Source organism: Drosophila novamexicana, unplaced genomic scaffold, assembly GCF_003285875.2.
Source record: "Drosophila novamexicana strain 15010-1031.04,08,12 unplaced genomic scaffold, DnovRS2.1 tig00000858-arrow-arrow-pilon, whole genome shotgun sequence".
NCBI lineage: Eukaryota > Metazoa > Arthropoda > Insecta > Diptera > Drosophilidae > Drosophila > Drosophila novamexicana.
In genome coordinates, this window is record NW_020824829.1 from 27,148 (window position 1) to 47,875 (window position 20,728).

The 20,728-nt window shown below is 38.4% G+C and overlaps 3 protein-coding genes across 5 annotated transcripts; 2 read left to right on the plus strand and 1 right to left on the minus strand.

Moving 5' to 3' along the window:
* Positions 1-438: 438 nt before the first annotated feature.
* LOC115764559 (synaptic vesicular amine transporter) lies at positions 439-16,559 on the minus strand. Of its 3 annotated transcripts, XM_030707683.1 has the most exons (9): positions 16,518-16,559; positions 15,907-16,042; positions 11,185-11,761; positions 2,439-2,612; positions 2,245-2,383; positions 2,113-2,171; positions 1,462-2,060; positions 1,086-1,403; positions 439-575 (listed from the first exon to the last, which is right to left on the minus strand). In XM_030707683.1, the coding sequence occupies exons 3-9, from the start codon at positions 11,738-11,740 to the stop codon at positions 504-506; spliced, it is 1,917 nt and encodes a 638-aa protein (XP_030563543.1). In that variant the 5' UTR covers positions 11,741-11,761; positions 15,907-16,042; positions 16,518-16,559; the 3' UTR covers positions 439-503. The 3 variants fall into 3 exon arrangements, with proteins under 3 accessions (XP_030563543.1, XP_030563540.1, XP_030563542.1); XM_030707680.1 differs by lacking the exon at positions 439-575 and having other exon boundaries at positions 726-1,403; positions 16,518-16,558; XM_030707682.1 differs by lacking the exons at positions 439-575; positions 15,907-16,042; positions 16,518-16,559 and adding an exon at positions 12,787-12,961 and having other exon boundaries at positions 726-1,403.
* Positions 6,466-7,640, plus strand: LOC115764552. Its single transcript, XM_030707673.1, has 2 exons — positions 6,466-6,650; positions 6,722-7,640. Exons 1-2 carry the CDS (start codon positions 6,466-6,468, stop codon positions 7,638-7,640), a joined length of 1,104 nt encoding a protein of 367 aa, XP_030563533.1.
* Positions 8,607-9,244, plus strand: LOC115764560. Its single transcript, XM_030707684.1, has one exon. It carries the CDS (start codon positions 8,693-8,695, stop codon positions 9,128-9,130), a length of 438 nt encoding a protein of 145 aa, XP_030563544.1. The 5' UTR covers positions 8,607-8,692; the 3' UTR covers positions 9,131-9,244.
* Positions 16,560-20,728: the final 4,169 nt, after the last annotated feature.

A 20,728-nucleotide genomic window follows, 5' to 3' on the forward strand; every position in this document is an offset into this window, starting at 1 on the left:
TCTTAAATAATTTTTTTTATATTTTTTAGGAATTTTTTTTAAATTTTATGTTTCTTTATATGTTTATTAAATGTTGAAATCTTAATGACTTTAAAATTTGTTTCGCTTGCCATTTTTTCAGTTGTAAGAATCAATAATCATTTCTAATCACTTAAATATTTTTTCCTCTTTCATTTCATTGTCATTTGTTTAGAAAAGAATAAATAAAAGAAATACAAATATACTGACATCTATCTGATAGAATTCTTTTAATTAAATTGTAGCTAAAGATTGGTCCATATTTTGTGGTTCTTGTTGTAAGCAGAGGGTAGGATTTAAGTTTAGCTTTGTTTTTCTTTAAACAGTTATAACAATTTAATTCAGTTCATATGATATTATTGATATTTTTGGTTGTATATTTTTAGCTTGTTTATTTTTTTTTCTGCTTCGTTAATTTTTTTTTTCAACATTTTTTTGTCATTTTAACTGACATTGCCAAGAAATATTTGTATTATTCGGAAAATTTATTCATCGTCATCGTAGTTTTGGTAGGTTACATAACGTACCTGTGAGCGGTCGCGTCCATAAATTAATGACTGTAAAAGTTAAGAGGTGCATTTGTTAATACTTTAAAAATGTTCTGACCAAGTGAATGTGTAAACATTGAGGCAATAATGGAAGAAAATGAAAATATACGGCAGCGAAACTAAACATATATTATTATATATATTATGTATTCATTAAATCAAAAAGAGTTTATATGTACAATAATTATGACAACACTTATGTAAATAGAAAACAAATTATACTTATTTAATGTACAGAAATGAAAATATTTTAAATTAGCATCTTATTGTTGTAGACATATTGCATATTGCAAGTAAAGAGACGAAATAGCCTTAGATTATACAAATAGTAAGTTTTAATTAAATTAAAAATTCAAAACATAAATTAAGAGCTCATAATCGTTCACTTTCAAAAGCCTCATTCGCCTTGCCTGCATCCGTCAAAGTATCGTGCATGATAGCCGGACAGGATGTCATTATTTGAGCAATCGAATTACCGGCGGCTGCTTCTGCAGCAGCAGCCTCGATAGCCATACGCACCTTTTTCTCATCGCTGGTGGGTGGGTTCTTGAGGAAGGTTAGCAGCGGCGCATACAAGAAGCACAGGATGGCGATGCCAAATAACATCCATTCGAACCCAATACTTTTCACAAGTGATCCCGAGAGAGCTGGACCGACGGCAAAGCCAACACAGAAGGCCACATCGCCCAGGGCATAGACGCTGCCATAGACGGCCGAGTGCCGTATATCGACTAGATAGCCCAGCTCCGGCATCATCGAAGAGTCCACCATACCAATGGCAAAGCCCAGACCAGCATTGGGAATAATCAGATGCGTGATAGAGGTAGCCATGGGTATCTGAAGAGAAGGAGAAGCATTTCTAAAATTATGCTGGCAATCTGATGGATGTACATACAAAGATTAAACAGGCGCCAATGATAACCAGTCCTAGGCAGGCGGCAAACCATCTTCCAATTTTGTGTCCAAGTGGTCCAAACAGATTAGTGCCAATCAAATAGCTAATAGAAGCGGGCAAAAATGCCACACCTTGTTCCCAACGCGTTGCACCCATATTGTCCACCATCCACAACGGCAAAGACGGTTCTAGCATAGCAATTCCCATATTAGCAAAGGTGATTGCACCAGCAGCTATCAAAATGTAAGGATCACTGATCAGACTCTTCAGGGACGGTGGCTCCTCCGACTCTGATTTCTGTATTGACGGTTGCAACATGAATAGTTGCAGCAAACCATCGCCTAGTGCCAGTGCAGCCAACACCAGAAATGGGGCCGACTTGCCAACAAATTCATACATAACGCCACCAAAGGGCGGTCCTATGAGCACGCCGAGCGCAAGTCCACCCAGGGCTATGCCCATGGCATTGCCACGTTCTTTGTCGTCTGTGAAACGATCTGCCAGCATGCCCATTCCAGAGACCGAGGAACACGATGAGCCAATGCCCTGAAGGGCTCGGGCAATGAAGAGTACCAGGTATGAACGACCAAAGGCGAAAACTAGACGAACAAATTAAAAAATACAGCCAAAGCAAATTCATCTTATACTTACTCAGCGTTGACAAGAACATAATCACAAAGCCGGCAAACATGGGTATGCTGTAGCCGATACTGAAATGTTAAAGGAAAGGTTAAGAATTATGATGGAACTTATATTAAGAAACCCATTCAAGCAATTCCTCACCGATGGGTCAATGGTCCTACAATCGGATTAACCAACAGTTGTACAATGGCCTTCGATGCAAAGAGCAAACCAACTTCCACAGTTTCGCCAACCAATTCATTGTGCCGTTCCTCTAGCTCCCGGTAGTATGTTTCATTTTCTATTGAAGATGCAGAAGTTTCATTGCCCGAACTCCACCCAATTACCGTGCTTACCTTCTGCGCTCGGCGTGGACACCTCGATCGGCACCACCACATCATTGCCACCCTCCTTACATGGACAGGACGTTGGCGGTGGTGGAGTGGCCAGGGTGAGAGGCGTGCGTGGGTAACTGTCGAGAGGTGCGTCCGGATGTCGTATGTCGTACAAGAACTCGGGTATGATGGGCACTATGAAATAGAAAGAGTCGGTTAATGGTTTTGTAATTGAGTTGCAACAAAGAATTTAGCTACAATTAGCCTAACGGCCTGCAGTTAGATGACGCTAGCAAAGCAATTTTCTCCAGCCGCTTCTCTAATTGTATTAAAGGCCCGCAAAATTGTTGTTACTTAAAGTTTATAATGGCTTCTAGGCATTTCTGCAGCAAGCAGATTGCACGGTCTAATTGAGTTGTTCGGCCACGCCAACAAGCTTGCACAAATTGCGCATACGCCGCGTACACCTTGCTGTTGAGACACGGAAGCGGAAGCGCTTCAAGTGGAGCTCGGTTTGGCTGCTCCCTTTTTCCCTTTCGCACAAAAGCGCCGACTTAAAAGGAACTCAACCATTACCCTTTTGTAGGAAATTGAATTTGTTTATTGCATGTTTTGACTCTGTTTATATTTATTATCAACACCCTTAGCCAGCGGTATCCGTTGCAGACCCAGTCTAGACCCACCTTGGCAAGTGCTTGTTTCGTAGCTGCAATTGCATTCATGTGTGAGGTGTTGTTATGCCCTTGCAGAGGGTATTATAATTGTTGAAATGTGTAACGCATAGAAGGATACATCTACTTAAATATAACTATATATAATCTTGATCTTGTGCCTCTTTTTGTTGCACGCAGTACATATGTCGGAACCAACTGGATCGGACCACTATATCATATAGCTGCCATAGGAACGATCCTTCAATGGGTTCTTGTATGAAAAACGTTTTTATTTATAAAATATCTTGACCAATCTCGGCATTTATTAGTTTTACTATGCTCCTAACATTTTTGCAAAATCCTATCAACGTCGGACCACCATATCATATAGCTGCCATTGGAGTGATCGATCGAAAAGTAGCTCTTGCATGGACAATTTTTTTTTTCTAGATATCTTAACCATACTCGGCATTAACTTTTCTCCCTGTGCTTCTTTAATACGGGCAATGCACTATGAGCTAATGAAAAAGTTGGGCAAGGGTATTAAATCGTCGGCATGCCGAAGGATGCCCTTCTTTCTCGTTTCAATTGGATTTGCAAGTTGCTGAGTGTTCGGCGATAGCTGTAGTCCCTGCTTATCGTTGTTTTAGTTGCCTCAGTTTGAAGTGTTGTTGTCATAGTTTGTGGATGGTAACTAGACAGCATTGCGGTTGATTTGGTAGCTGTTTAACAAATCAAATTGATATGCCCAAAGGGATATATACATACATATGTAAGGGAGAATTGTAGTAATGTTTTTATCGATTAGACTCTTATGAATGACGTTAATAGCTTGGAAAGAAGCGTGGAAACGTATAAGCTTATTAAATCCCCATGTTTATAGAGTTTTATGGCGATTTATAGTATTACGTTAAGTCCAAGTTATACACCTAACTATTGCTTACATTCACATGGTTATAGAAAGGCCAGTGAATGTGACATTCGCCATCCAAAATCACCAACATAATTCTAATCCTAATTCACTTAAGGCACTAAACAAACAACAGGTAGATAAGACATGCAGTACAATGAAAGCGAACATTCAAAATCGCTGAATTTCTGGTCCAAGCTCGCCTTCGTTTTTGTTCGGATTCGAGACACGCCCGCATGCTTAGACAGCAATAGAGTAAAAAGTACAAATGATTTGTGCGATAGAAAGGCATTGCTGTCGTTTTATCTCGCTCCCACTCCCGGCAACTGCTTTGGCTTATTCTTAGTGCTCGTTTATTATGTCTAGGTACCGTTTTAATGTTTTTGTGTGTATGTGTCCTCACAAGCAAAAATGCTCAAAAATTCAATATTTTTTCAAATGTCGGAGGCATTTCTTTCCTTTTGAAGGGACGAGTAATATGAAATAATGAATGCGTTTTCCACTTCGATGCGAAATTCTTGCAATTTAGCTCGTTATAATTGGTAGGGGTACCTAAGCGTCGATCGATCGCGACTGAGTCATGCTAACAGACTAAAGGAGAATTGACAATAAGTTTATGCATGTATGAGCGAGACAAGGAGCTCTTCCTGCAAGAATTAGAGTACAAGACGAATGGTAGAATTGAGCGGAATGGTAGAATTGTCTGCATCTATGTACATATGTATGTCTGTATATATCCTACTACTATCTCCCACATATGTATGTTTGATATGTAACTTGACATTCCAATTAGTGGCACACCCACAATACAATGAAAACGAGAAAGAAAGGCTATCTTCGGCACGCCGAAGATCTAATACCCTTGCAGACCGAACCTTTTCATAATACTTATAGTGATTTGCCCGTATCTAGAAGCACAGGGTAAATAGTTAATGCCGAGTTTGGTCAAGATATCTTGATTAACAAAAAAGGTTTTTAATCAAAAACCTAGTTTTCGACCGATCGTTCCTATGGCAGCTATATGATATAGTGGTCCGATCCAGCTGGTTTTGACATATGTGCTGCATGCAACAGAAAGAGGGACTTCTGCAAAGTTTCATAAATATAGCTTTAAAACTGAGAGACTAGTTCGCATAGAAACAGACAGACGGACAGATGGACAGACGGACAGACGGAGAGACGGACATGGCTATATCGACACGGCTGTTGATGCTTATCAAGAATATATGTATATACTTTATGGGGTCGGAGATGTCTCCTTATATGCGTTACACATTTCACGACAAAATTATAATACCCTCTGCAATGGTATAATAACTCAAACCAAAAAGTAAGCAAGCAGAAATGTATTTAAAGAGTTTTTGTTTTAATTGACTTTATAATTCACCACAAATAATTAACTATTTTGAGGAGTAAATAATTGATATTTTGTGGTACCATACAAGTCATTAAACTGCCTCCCAGTTTTTGACATACAAATATTGAAAGGCACGTGCAACTGTAAAGCGGTTAATGGAGTCGAGCATTAAGGAAAAGGGGTTTGGGCATGGGTTGTTTGGGTTACATGTCGCGTGTCGAAGACACTTAAGCCGCAAGGCAAAGCAAAAAGCAAGCGGCGGGTGATGGGCGACCAGACAAAAAAAACCATGACGACCAGGGACTGGCCAAAAGGAAAGATTGTGTAAGTATAATTCCACAGTCTTAACTGTACGCTACGAAATCTTCAATACTGAACAGGATACAGGATACAAATGACATCAACTTTTACAAGTCTTAGAGTAAAAATTAACATACATATATAGAATTGATTGTCCTACCTGCCTGATGCACTTCATCCAATTAATGCTGCCTTGTAGCTACAATTGTCTATCTAATTTTTGCTCTTGGCTCTTGTATTTGTTCTGGACAGGCTTGTAGCTTCCACTAAAGCCCAACGACAAAGGAAAGTATATTAGCTACATAATCTTTTAACTATGCTCCATATTAAAAATCTTTCGCTAGGTCTTTAGCAGAACCCCGACTCCAGCGCCCAATAAAACAAAATGATCTCTGAATCAGCTACTTGATCAGTCGATACTTTAAGCAAACAAATTTTAAGCTTTCCACATGATTATTGGTAATTCGAATAAAATAGGGTTTACCATTTACTTAAGACCAAAGACGGTCATGAATTGCTGCGAAATTTGATGCATTATAAGTTTGGGAAAAAATCACTCTTTAGCTCGAGGCGATTCCGATTCCGTGACTTTTGGCCATCCCTAGTGAAATGAAGTTTTTTTTTGCGGTAGCGTTGTTGGCGTCGTCAGGCAAACAGCGACAACAGTGGGACAGCAACCGGCGGTTGAGGCAGACGACAGCGAGGACAGTAACTATGAGGACAGCAGGGACTGCGAGACAATCGAAATCAGCTTGCATTTGTTGTTCTGCATAATAAGTAATAGGTAGGGACTCTGATTTATGGTGGAGAGGATAACCAGAGGAGACCATGCGACGGCCATCTCGTTCCATTTGGGAGTCGGCCAGTCGACCCTTGTTCGTGCGCTCCGTCTGGCTGGAGAGGATCGGGGATACTGGGCGCAGCCACCGACGCCACTTTATACTCGACTATGAGCCGCACGAGCGTCAGCGGTGGATTCAGTGCCAACGACAAAACGCCAAGCGAGCTGGTAAGTAAAACGAATATCCTTTGATGGAGCTCCAATCAAATTCAACCAAACTTATCAAATTTGGACAGACATCAGTTATGAAAGCGAATCGAACGAGCTTAACGGAAAGTCAACGGCAACAGAGAATTACGCTGATTATAGCTTGAATGAGTATCTGCTATTGGACGCGACCAAGCTTACGCTGCAGCACCAACAGCAAGTTTGCCAGACCCAAGGCGTAATGTCCAACAAAGTCCAAGCTGCCTTCACCGTGCTGCACAGCAGGCGTCATTCGAAGCGACGTGCCTGGCTGCTGAGCAGCGATAAGGGTTACCAGCTGGACCACCTTGCGGATCATCAGCCGCATTCACGGCGTAGTTCGCTTCAGGATTCACTGGTCACGAGTACAGTCAATCCGGAGGAGCGTCTTGCGGAACGTGTGATCAATTGGCTGGACTTGGCAGGTCGTGCGGATATTGTCAAAGCATCGACACCAGTGCCAGTCAGTAGCAGCAGCGCAATGCTATCGAGGAGCCATCGAATCAGTCGGCATAACCAACGTGGCATGGCCCTAAAACGTAGTGCTACGGGAACACTTGCACCGCGTGAAGCGCCTAGGAAGCCCGCGACAAAGCAAGCGGTAATGAATTACTGCGCCAACTCATCCAATGCCAAGCCGATAACCATCATTTTTAACAAGGAGGGAGTGCCCGTCCGCCTCAATCGTCCGCCGCGCAACATTGATCTTTGTGCGCTAAGCAACAGCGCCAGCACGACGCGTCGCATGGCCGGACAGTTGGCATCGGCCAGGTTATATCATGGCACTGCTGCAGCACCCACGGCGAAAGACGCACGTACTCCGCCGCACAGCAGTCGCGGATTGAACGCAACCCAACAGGACAGTCGTAAGCAGCTGCATATCTTCATGCCAAGTCTGCCCAAGAAGGGCCTGCTCCTGGCAGCATCGAGTAACGAGGATGCGCTAAGCGCTAGTTTTAGTGAATTATATTTTTAAGCGCTTTAATTAAAAGGTATATTTGTTTCTTTAAGGAATAGTAAAGTATCCTTTCATTTCTTTAAGGGTCTGGACTTTTTACTTATTTTATACTTTCCTGTCATTGTACATTTTTTTAAGATTAGGCCTTCACTTCTACGCGTATTCCCCGCTTAATGGGCTTCTGATGTAATCGGCCGAGCATCGCATATTAACAAAGTCTAATGTTTAAGGGAATATTTATGAATTTAGCTAGATTTTTATTTGGCGTTAGGGGTTTTCTTGCTTTCTAAAATATGGCTAAATTAACTGGATTTATTCTTTCTAGATTTTATTCAAGAGCTCTCCGAGCTATCAAAGTAATCTCCTGAGAGTGTAATATTAGCAATTTAGATAGTTGGGGGGGAATATTTATGAAATTAACTAGATTTTAATTTGATATTCATATATACAATAATACTTAATGTATTTTTTTTTTAATTTTATTTTAAATACGTAATGGACTGCTTTCCGCTTGGATGTTATTATAATTATAGACTTTAATGGCAATGCATTAAGGGTCATAAATCAATTATTGACATAATATATGGTATATCAAAAATAGGGCCGTAGTTCTGAGAGGAGAGAGGGCACCTCTGACACCTGGCACACCTGTCATTTTACCATAGCAGCATCGAAGGCGACACCAAAAACGACAGCACTTTGTGACCTTTGGCGGTGGATAACCTGTCGCTTGGCAGGCTCGTGCTGAGGAAGGCACCACGCTCATAACATCAATCTTTAGCAACCCCAAAGGCCTCGAAAAACTTTTTCCAAAAGACAAAAGGCACGCTCGCAATTACAACGCAGCTAAAATAAAACTTTTGTCTGACATTTGAGTTTTTGCCTGTTTGGTAGGGAAAACGGCTAAGAATAGTTGCTTAACAAGACAGTCGAATGCCTGCCGTGACTTATTCGCGATTCTGAGGCCCACGCGGAAGGTTGCAAAGCTCGGCAACGATATACCAAGTGCTATTCCGGTTAACAAGCATAAGTTTTGTATTTAATTTTCCGGTAATTAGTACGACTGGCAAATGTCAACGGATGAGCACAACGTGGGCAGTCCCCTAAAGCCGACCACGTCCAAGCCCGCCCAACGGGCAACGGAGTGGGAGCCCAAACTTGCACACAGCACAAACGCACGTGGTGCATCGAATCTGTTGCGCCATCAGCACAGCTTTGAGGCACGCTACAGCAGCATAATCCAAAACCAAATTTGGGAGACCACCATCAATAAGGATGTTATGGAGCGACAACTTAATGAATACTTTCCCTTTGCGCGCAGTGCTTCCCTTACAAGGAACGAATCCGACAGTTTTCATCAGCTGCTCAATCCAACGCCGGAGAGTATCAATAGCGCTATCAAGGCACGTTCATTGGGGACCACGCCCATTAAAAATCGATCGGCAGCCTCTCTAGAGAAATTTGATACGTCGGAAAAGCAAATCACGAAAAATATGGCTGAGCCGTAAAAGAAATGAAGGCACACATTGCTTACTACTCTATTGAATTATGGATACTAATACACGCAAGTTAAAAAAAAAAAAATTATAAGAAATTATATAAGTTTTTTTTCTTGCTGTTCATTTGTACAAATGCACATAAGCAATAAAATACATACATTTTATATGCGAACTTGTGGTTTACGAACTTGCGGCGATCTGGCATCACAGAAATTTATACATTTTAAGGTTTTTTGTCATTGATAAGGTCTGGTTACACTAATTTGCAATTTCCCAATATTACAAAAACTTTGTACAAAGTATTTTAGCTCGAACTCTCTAATTATGCACTATTTTGGTGTATATTAAATAAAGTAACTATTGCTAAAATCGAAATATTGACTTTTAAGTTCCACCAAGAACTTAAAGCAGGATGCGAGGTATCTAGTAGCCGAGTACTGCCGGCTATAAGATTCTCACATGTGCATTAACAAACAAACCAGCAAACTATATATGTACACACTTTAACTATTGTTTATTTATGCAATAAAGCACTTACAGATAAGACTCTGACCCATACATAAATCAAGAAAGTCACCTAAGCAATGCTCGTAAGACGTCGTCTCCTTCGAGGAGCCCCTTTTCGCAGCTTAATCAAATTTATGAGAATTTTATGCTCATTGCCGAAGATCAAATGTAATAAGCATGTATTTCTTGCAATTTTCACTTCAACACCTTTAACGGCGAAGTGAAAGCACTTAAGTGGAAATGCCTCAAGTCAAACGCTAAAAGCATATTTGCCGTAACCTCTCCCCTAATCCAGCACTTAACCACATACACCCCTTGCCATGCGGCATTCAGAGCTAACTTTGATTTGCTGTAACAAAGACTGGCGGACAGGCGGACGGACAGGAGTACGGAAACTAGAAAAGCATCGAGCGTTAGCTGAGTCCTGGGGTCCGGATGGCTGCTTCTCTTTTTGGGGTTGAGCCAACACTTTGACTTTTGCGCGCTCCATGAGCATTTTTCCACTTTTGCTTTGACTTCTTCGTCCGTATCTTTCAACAAGTCGTCGCTTAAGTGCCGCCGCATTCGCATTCGCATTCGCCTAGCTATTTGTCTTCGGCTGGCTACTTCCTACTTGTTGATATAATTTCATGAACGTTTAACACAAAGAAGAATAAGGAACTTCAAGCGCTATTTGTGTTGTCAGCCGCAGCAAACATTGGTCAGACTGGAGTACAGCTGCAGTCCGTCGGTCCGTCTGTCCGTCTGTCCGTCTGTTCATCGGCCCTCGGCCACTTGATGTCCACGTGTTTGTCCAGACACTTGACATAAGCACTTGGCTCGACCGTTGGCCAGCAACGTCCTTCCCCTGCGTAGATTTAGTGTCACACGCAGTAGCAATGGTCGCGTGTCTATTTAATTGACTGTCCGCACTTTGAGTATCTCCATTCCCAATCCCAATCCCAATCCCTCTCTGACTCTGCCCGTGTCGGCTTTTAATAATGACGGGCAAATCACACTGGTACTCCAACAATTGATTAGTTGCTGTGCTTGGTTGAAAATTTGTTGAGTTCGCTTAACAGAATTGGTTTGGGTTCCTTTGAGTTGCGTTCGTATAAAGGACTACGAACAAGGAATGTGTTTATCGATTGATGGCTATTGTACTCGAGAATACAAATGTGTGCATGTGTGCATAAATATGAATATAATTGATTAGGCATATATATATATAAATATATTTTTTAGAAGAAGAGATGTAGTACTATTAAAGCAAATCCCGCAGCTAATCAAAATCCCTTGGCATCACTCAACGACAGTTGAATTGATGAACTGAAAGCCAGGTGGTGAGTGACTGACGCCAAGACAACATTCATTAGCTTAAGTGGCGCTTTGTGGTAATTTTATGGCCAAAGGAGTGCCAAGAACCTATCTGGAAATGAAAATGAATAATTTCCAGGTGATTGCCTGGCATTGTCAAGTGGCTGCCAAGATAAATGGCCATGAAATGCTAATGGCTAGCAGAAATATGCGGCTTTTACGATTTGTATTTAAAGAATGTAAGATTGGGCTGCACTTACCGACAGTTGTTAGTAGCATGTTGTCCAGCAGGAGAGCTATGGCAACAATGACCAGAACGAGCCGGTTGGAGCCCCGCCAGCTGACCATCCATGTTTTGGCAGCAGACCAAGTACCGGCTGCACGTGGATCCTCCTGTCGATATTGATCCGGCGGCGGTTGACCGCCGCCTGTCAATTTGCGTGATGCATAAAGCTGTTCCTGGTTTGTTGGCGATGCCAGCTGTTGGTCCGTGCCGACTGCTCCGCTTGTTCCCATAATGCCGTAGTCTGCTTCCATGTTGCCATTCTGCTTATTGCTTTCCAACTGTTGTTTGAACGGATTTTTGCTAGAGATTGTGTTGCCTATGCTCGTCCGTTGCTGCTGACTGTTGTCATTTACGGTAAAAGACGTTGTTTGGTTTGTTGCAGCCGGCGCTGCTTCTGCTCCAGCTCCTGCTCCAGCTCCAGCTACTGCTCCAGCTCCTGCTCCTGCTCCTGCCGATGGTTGCGACTGTTGTTGCTGTTGTGCTGTATATTTACGTGTGCCATTATTGCCCGCATCAGTCGATGATTGCATTGCGTCGCCCGCCGCTTGTTGCTAGGGTAAACGAAGAAGAAGAAGAAGTAGAAGCGTAACGTCTTGTCAGATTTGTGCGCTAAGAGGATTGTCTTTAAAATGTAATCAAAAAGTAAGCCGCTTGGGCTGGGTAGCAATTGCCCTCGCCTGTGTAACGCTCCAATGATTACGCTAATTAAAACTAAATTATATGTCTCGGTTTTGTTTTTCTTTTTTTAATTTTAATTCAATTATTGTACTGCATTCGGGGGCGTGCAAATTAAAAAATGCTTTTCACAGACTTTTCAGTTTCACACAACAACTCTAATTCGAATATAATAATTGCAATGCATTTATAAGACAATGTGGCCAAATTTAAATATTTATATAATTGGCCCTTCGAGCCTCGCAACATTTGCATTTGGTCTTTACAATTTACAAACTTTGTAATACAAGGCGCGCGTCGCAAATTCAAATTGAATTCTACATCTAATTCGTTTACACAACCCCACACACACACCCTCGCACCCCACACACACATACACACACACACACACACACCGTTGTTCGTGACTGGAAGGAGTTTTCTTTTTATGTCTGTTTGACAAATTTTGACTTCAGCCTTAAGTGCTGGGTGCGACTATCAAAAATTGAATTAACTTGCAGTCAATTAAATCAAAACGCTGCCCTAACTGAGAACAAGATGGAAGATGGAAGATGGCAGATGGCAGATGGCAGATGGAAGTTCTTTGAAGATGATTTTAAATGGCCTAATACAGCGAACTAGAATATTGAACGTTTTTGAGTTCTTAGTCAAGATGCGAAAACAAACACGTGATAAACATGGGCTGTACTTAAATACTTTGTTTATCTGGGTACATCTGACTTAATCGATCTAAAAAGAGTTGGCACAATCGACTGTGGAACGTGTTTTGTTGGACAGCATGGGTTCCACGAGAGACATTGATCTATGCCCCTAAATATCAAATATAATTGAATCATAATTAATTCTATATATATTTGCCAAGTTTTTAACATTTCATTTTACCACTGCTTAGTATTCTTACCGCACGTTTTGCTTATATATTTTTTTAAAGTAAATTCTTGTACTTTTCTCAATATGTTTCACTTTGCTTATGTTTTGATAATGGTTTTTATGGGTCGCATGGTATATATATTTTGTAAAATAGTTTGGTTATCAGAAACTTTCACTTTACGTATGGATCTACTGAGGCGTGATCTGTACGGATTCTGCCGACAAGTCGGGACTCTGAACTGAAACTAAAATCATGAGCGTGTCGCTTGGCGCTTTTTTAACGATTTTTTTAGTGCAACACAACAACTTGTTGCTATTATTTAATTTTTGTTTTAGATTTTCGCGCGTGTTAGTCGTTGATTTTTCAGACAGCCCGCAGCTTTAATGTGTTCATATTTCGAATGAATGCATTTTAAAAGTGTCTTATATTAATATTTCTAGGTATTTATTAGCATTGGGCATGCGATTCTTTTCTAAGCGTGAGAAAAAACTAAAGCCGGCAGCACAATTAAAAATGTATGCAGATTTGTAAAGTTTAAAACGCTCTTTTTTCGAAACGAGTGATAGAAGGATGAGAGATTTAATGCCGACAACCTTATTTTGATTCATCAATTTCAATTGTAAATAATATTTAATTTATACAATGCGCATACGTCGCGTGTGCCCTATGCTCAGCTGCGCAGCTGAAAGGTAGACGAGAACAACACAAAAAAATAAAATAATCGCAAATGCCGTCAAGTCGAATGTGTTACACTCTTTCCTTTAAATTAGCTCTACTTACTGTTTAAAACAATTTCTACTTCAATTATTGCTATATTTCAAAAAATATAACTTATTTCAAACGTTTGAATAGAATAGAATAGAATAGAATGGAATTGAATAGAATAGAATAGAAAAGATTATGATAGAATAGAATAGAATGGAACAGAATAGAATAGAATAGAATAGAATAGAATAGAATAGAATAGAATAGAATAGAATAGAATAGAATAGAATAGAATAGAATAGAATAGAATAGAATAGAATAGAATAGAATAGAATAGAATAGAATAGAATAGAATAGAATAGAATAGAATAGAATAGAATAGAATAGAATAGAATAGAATTGAATAGAATAGAATAGAATAGAATAGAATAGAATAGAATAGAATAGAATAGAATAGAATAGAATAGAATAGAATAGAATAGAATAGAATAGAATAGAATAGAATAGAATAGAATAGAATAGAATAGAATAGAATAGAATAGAATAGAATAGAATAGAATAGAATAGAATAGAATAGAATAGAATAGAATAGAATAGAATAGAATAGAATAGAATAGAATAGAATAGAATAGAATAGAATAGAATAGAATAGAATAGAATAGAATAGAATAGAATAGAATAGAATAGAATAGAATAGAATAGAATAGAATAGAATAGAATAGAATAGAATAGAATTGAATAGAATAGAATAGAATAGAATAGAATAGAATAGAATAGAATAGAATAGAATAGAATAGAATAGAATAGAATAGAATAGAATAGAATAGAATAGAATAGAATAGAATAGAATAGAATAGAATAGAATAGATAGAATAGAATAGAATAGAATAGAATAGAATAGAATAGAATAGAATAGAATAGAATAGAATAGAATAGAATAGAATAGAATAGAATAGAATAGAATAGAATAGAATAGAATAGAATAGAATAGAATAGAATAGAATAGAATAGAATATAATAGAATAGAATAGAATATAATAGAATAGAATAGAATGGAATAGAATTGAATAGAATATAAGAGAATAGAATAGAATGGAATAGAATAGAATAGAATAGAATAGAATAGAATAGAATTGAATAGAATAGAATAGAATAGAATAGAATAGAATGGAATATAATTGAATAGAATGGATTTGAATAGAATGGAATAGAATAGAATAGAATATAAGAGAATAGAATAGAATGGAATAGAATGGAATAGAATAGAATAGAATAGAATAGAATAGAATAGAATAGAATAGAATAGAATAGAATTGAATAGAATAGAATAGAATAGAATAGAATTGAATAGAATAGAATAGAATAGAATAGAATAGAATAGAATTGAATAGAATAGAATAGAATTGAATAGAATATAAGAGAATAGAATAGAATGGAATAGAATAGAATAGAATAGAATAGAATTGAATAGAATATAAGAGAATAGAATAGAATAGAATAGAATTGAATAGAATATAAGAGAATAGAATAGAATAGAATAGAATAGAATAGAATGGAATAGAATTGAAAAGAATGGATTTGAATAGAATAGAATAGAATAGAATAGAATAGAATAGAATAGAATAGAATAGAATAGAATAGAATAGAATAGAATAGAATAGAATAGAATAGAATAGAATTGAATAGAATAGAATAGAATAGAATGGAATAGAATTGAATAGAATATAAGAGAATAGAATAGAATTGAATAGAATAGAATAGAATAGAATGGAATAGAATAGAATAGAATAAAATAGAATATAATAAAATGGAGTTGAATAGAATAGAATAAATGGAGTTGAATAGAATGGAATGGAGTTGAATAGAATAAATAGATATTTTTTGATAAAAATGTAAGCTATCGCTAACACGTGCGACTGGATTGCTTAGCTTAATATTTGTGCATGATCTTAGATTCTTATGCTTGTTGATATTATATATGTATGTTGACTGCGTTAATTGCACAAAACTTAACAGACGCCACACGACCAATGTTAAATTGTTGATTTCCTGAGCTAAGCACGCAACTAAGTTTAAATAGCGAACATTTTTAGATCTTATATTAAGTAAATATTAATGAAAACCAGCCTGATCTTGCGATACGACATTGAATCGCGTCTCTGAGTAAGGCACAAATGCATATATATATAGATATATATATATAGGGTCGTTAAGAGCAAATTATGTCACGTTTCAATCATCGCAGAGCTAGTCAAATATACAAGTCTACTTGGCTGCTGTGTTTCGGCAATTATTGCATCTGGAAATTAGCTAATTATAAGGCATAACTAGGGCAAGCTCTTCATAATATTACATTCAGTTTGGTTTTAAATAATTATTGCAACTAAAAAGAGTCTCTCACAACGATTTTTAGTTTCTGAAATGAGGAAAAGAAATGCAAATTACCTGTCAAATAATTTATTATTTGCGTTCCTGTTGCGTAGTTTTATGGCAGCTATAACGATTGAATATCCAAGCTGTTGATGCTATATCAATTTGTGGGTTCTGCTGCATTTGGGGGTGAAGATTTTAAGTATTTTTGCTGCAAGTAAATGAGGAAATAAACAATAAGACTTTAGCTTGATGGAAATATTTTGATATTTCGATATATTCGGCCAACATTTGTGGCGATGTCAACGACTTGCCAGATTCGAATGCCACCAATAATTGACTGCGAAAAGTTTCTATTTAACTTGCCCAATGCAAATAAATTGATATTTGGGAACAATATGTTTTGTATAAAAGCTAAGCCCCAAAGACCCGACGCACTCGAGCTAACGCAATGCAAACAAATACATTGTGCACGAAATTACGTTGACTAGAACAATATTTTGGGCTCATATTGATTATATTGTGTCGCACACATATTTATGAATACACATTGAAAAGCTGCACAATTTGATTTGAAAATAATATAACCATAGTTATTTATAGACTTTAAGAGATTGGGCGAAGTCAAATCGAGAATGTTTTATATTTATTTAAAAAAAAATGTACTTATTAAATTTTAGACTTACATTCGTTTCTCTGAAAAATTACATATTTTCAGTTTAGACTTAGAGATTTTTTTTGTTTTGGTTTTTTTTTTTAACTTGAATCAAGCACAATTAGATGGATTTATTATATTTTATATACTGATTGTGAACTACATTTTCTTAATGCATTGAACAGAAAATACTGAGTGGAGCAGAGTGTTTCTGAGCACTGTGTTATAAATACTAAAGTGCTACAAGTGTCTGGCGGTTGGAGCACTGGAAACGTGGACACGAACACGTCCATCAGCCACGAGATTTCATCTCGCACTGAAAAAAAGCTGTGTACGGCGCACGAGGCGCGCACAAAGCGCCTTTGACTGCGTCAGGATTTGGAATGCGATGTGAAAGGGCAGCAGCAGAAGCTGCGTCGTATTCGCTGCCACTTGTTGTATGCGAATCGGCAACAGCGACGCCGACGACGAAGCTGACGTCGACGTTGACGTCGTCGTTTCTTTTTTTCGTTGTTGTTGTTGTCGCCTGTTGAAGTACCCGCCTTCCTCTTAAATCATTCTGAAGAAAACTGCCAGCGGCAATGATTCTGCTCAATTGCCTTCATTGTGTGCGAGTGTGTGTGTGTGTGACTGGGAGGGGAGAAAGAGAAATTTGCGTAAGTGTGTGTGTGTGTGTGTGTGTGTGTATGTGCATGGGTTTGCTGTATGATTCTATTTTCACTGTCAATTCCGTTATGCGCCTGTAAGTATGCATTCTGTAAATATGTATAAGCATGTATGTATGTGTGTATAAGACAGTGAGCACCAAAAACAACTAGGATCAGCATATTAAGCCCAATTGATACTTCTCTTACATTTTTGCATCAATTTTATGATCGATTTTATGTTCTATTAAACAAAATCGCAGCTTACATCCATATATTATAATATACATTAATACTTATTCTTATTTTTTGAATGATTTTTAACAGAGTTTAACAGAGTTTAACAGAGTTTTGCAGAGTTTAACAGGTGGCAAGCGTTCTGAGAAAAACGGTCTACGGAAGAACGTGTTGTTGCTGTGATTTAGTCAATTAGTGCCCGTGTTCCTTACCCGTAAAGGTAAGGATAGTTAAATCAAGCCATATAATAGACTATCGCATACAATTCGACAGTTTTCAATGTCTTAAATTAGGTCAGGTTACCAAGCACAAACTGTATAATTGATCAGCCGCAAATTGCAAATTGCAAATTTATGCAATTAGACAGACAGGAAAGAGACAAAGTGACTGTGTGTGGATTATCGCCGTCTAATTAAGACCGTGGGGCTGTGAAGTAATACTTGGATGGTTGGGTATTACGAGCACATTTTAGTTTTAAGTCTTTTATTGCATAGAATGGGGTTGAAATTTCTAGCCTGATGTGCAAAGAGCACTCAAAAAACTTAAGAAAAACAGAACGTTTACCAATTGAAAAGACCCAAATAAAAGGGCACAAATACTCATAGAACCAACCAAAATTGAAAGCGAAATGTCCAAAATCCGTTGAAGTGTTAAAGTAGCATCGCCAAATAACTTCAAAGTTAATGGACTAGAAATCAGACATGAGGGATGGCATCAAATAATACGTTCCAGCCCAATACACGTACGCATTTGTGTGGGAGGCGGGAATATAGATTTCGGCTTTGGTAAAAGCAGGACAATACAAAAGTACAGGACTATACTTGAAGGCGTATCAAAATACCAAGCTAAATTTAAGGTCAAAACGTGTCTTTTATTTTGTCCCATTATCGTTGGACCGAGAGCTTAATTTCCCCACGCATGGAGGTCCAGAAATATGACAAATATGGAAGCAATTTGTGGGCAAGATTGATCCGCTGCCAAATGGATGCGACTGCTTTTTGGGCAACAACTGCGGGCTCTTCACATACGAATGGGAATAACTTTGGTAATCTGTTTGTGCTGGTCAACTGTTATCCGAGGGATTCGAAAACAAAAGCAGCTCGAGTGAAAATGTTTAATTTCCTTTCATTCAACATCGGGGCGAACTTTTCGCAACTCAAAGCAACTCCAGCCGAGATAGCCCTGCAGTCATCAACCCATAAAGAGCAGAGACTTCAACTGTCATCAGCACTTGGAATACTATCGGGTCTGTGCATGCTTTAAAAAGGCCCCAGCCTAAGTTCAAATGTCAAGTGATGCGCCTGTGCGTATGCAGTGGCGTTTTCCGCTTTTCATTCAGCTCGAGATTGTTCCACAGATGCCTTTGGCCTTACGGCAGGGCTGCCGGGCTGCCGGGCTGCCTGCCGCCACATATTTTGCGGCATTCAATTGAAATATCAGCACGTGCCTTGGCAGCTTCGAATACTATGCCAAGTTGAGTTCGCTATTTCGAATTGCCCTTCATCATTTTCACTTTACCATTTGTCTTAAGCTGAGGCGACAAATTTCATTAAGAAATTCCAAGCATATTTCGGATTATTCTCTTCAACCAGAGTATTAAAATATCTTGCGGTGGCGCATTCAAAATAATTCTCACGTCCGGTATGGGATGTTAACGACTTCATAGTGCATGATCCAAAAATATTAATATAATATATATATATATATATACAACTCATAGCTGGATCATCGCAGTCAGTACTACGGCAACCTATTTATAGATTATATATACATATATCTATCTATCTAAGATACAAATATTGAAAAGGTAAGAATATATGTATATACGTTTTACTTCTACACTCAACACTAATATTATTAATAAAAACATTACCTCTAAATGTGATGGAAGAAGGGATTTTAAACAATTTCACCCGTAAGTCGTGTGAAACTATCTTTATCTTATCGGTCTCGAACTCATTTTTAAAGATCTTTGTGCAAATTAATTTCAGGGGTATTTTACACTTTTCAGAAAATCCATTTCTCCTTGGCCTAAGAGGCGGGTCAAAGACTTGCGGAGTAAAGTTACGGGCTTTAATTCCTTTCCAAGGATATTTATGAAAATTCATTTGAGTGGTGCTTCACAGAATCCAAGCTTCCAAGATCCAAGGATTTTTCGGACTTCAAACTTATTTTGCAAGTCTTACATAATATTCCATAAACTTCTTCTCGCAAATCAGGTAAATTGGCGGAACATGATTACATGAAAGTAATTTATTTATCATCTGATTTGCTTTAAAATCATTTTTAAAGATCTTTGTGAAAATTCATCTGATACGTATTTCACACTTTTCGCAAAATCCACCGCTCTTGGATGATAAATGAGGGTCAAAGGTTGACTGAACGAATGTTTATTTTACGGCTTGAAGGCACAAAAAGCCTAACGTGGGCGGAAACTGTTGATTCCAACTTTTGATTCTTAATCCGACGGGATTAAAACTTAAGTTTCATAAATCTATGTAAAATAGAGCTTTAGACGTGAAGGTCAAAATATTCGTCTATTCAAATTAACCGCCATGTGTACATAAATTGTTAGTTATGAACCTATTATTTTCCCATTTTCGAAATTTTCTTAGCGGGATCAGTTTCTCTTTTTGAATCCTATCTCGAGTTGACTATCGTAATAGGACGGTCAAAGGTCACATTGTAAAAATTACAACTTCGTATCTTTTACGGCTATGGCTGCGTGTCGATCTCCAATCCGTTCGTTCAACAGGCAGGCGACATACACGGACACACATATTTATAATTTATGTAAGCATTAAGCAATACCATATATTGGAGAAGAAAGCCTTACATTAAAATACGCATAATAAAATTAGCTGTCCAGCCCATGACGCATGTTCAGTTTGAGGCCTGCGCAATGAAAATACGTGGGCGTGTCATTGAAGCTAGCTCCGCCAATCGTAAATGCCGGATAACACGCAATATTCCTATCCTAGCCAGTCAGATATGCGATGCTGAAACGGAAGGATGCTGCGCGACGCTGCGGTCGTTCGACCCACTTGTTGCTCGGACTCGGAAATGCAGCTGACATAGTAGGGTCTGCGGTTGGCGTCTATTATTAAGCGTTATAAAGGAGAGAAAATAACTCAATGCTCACTCACATCCGCACAAGCCATGAAATGATTGCGCCAACATTTATGGTTTCGATTGCCCTTTTATTTTTTTATCTATCCAGCTGTATTAAATTCTTTGGGTTCTTTGCAGGCTCTTTAAGTTAAGGAATTGTAAGTGAATAATTTCGCAGCTTATGCAACTTAATGTGATTTTCTGCATATGTACAAAGGTAATTAATCTTCCAGTTACGCAGTGTCTCAAT

Bases quoted from the DNA above. Each gene is read 5' to 3' on its own strand.
- LOC115764559 (XM_030707680.1), bottom strand. From the start codon at position 11,740: ATGCAATCATCGACTGATGCGGGCAATAATGGCACACGTAAATATACA. The intron at 2,613-11,184 runs GTAAGTGCAGCC...TCTATTTCATAG, and splicing joins CATGCTACTAACAACTGTCG to TGCCCATCATACCCGAGTTC. The intron at 1,404-1,461 runs GTATGTACATCC...CCTTCTCTTCAG, and splicing joins TTGGCGCCTGTTTAATCTTT to ATACCCATGGCTACCTCTAT.
- LOC115764552 (XM_030707673.1), top strand. From the start codon at position 6,466: ATGCGACGGCCATCTCGTTCCATTTGGGAGTCGGCCAGTCGACCCTTG. The intron at 6,651-6,721 runs GTAAAACGAATA...GACAGACATCAG, and splicing joins AACGCCAAGCGAGCTGGTAA to TTATGAAAGCGAATCGAACG.
- LOC115764560 (XM_030707684.1), top strand. From the start codon at position 8,693: ATGTCAACGGATGAGCACAACGTGGGCAGTCCCCTAAAGCCGACCACG.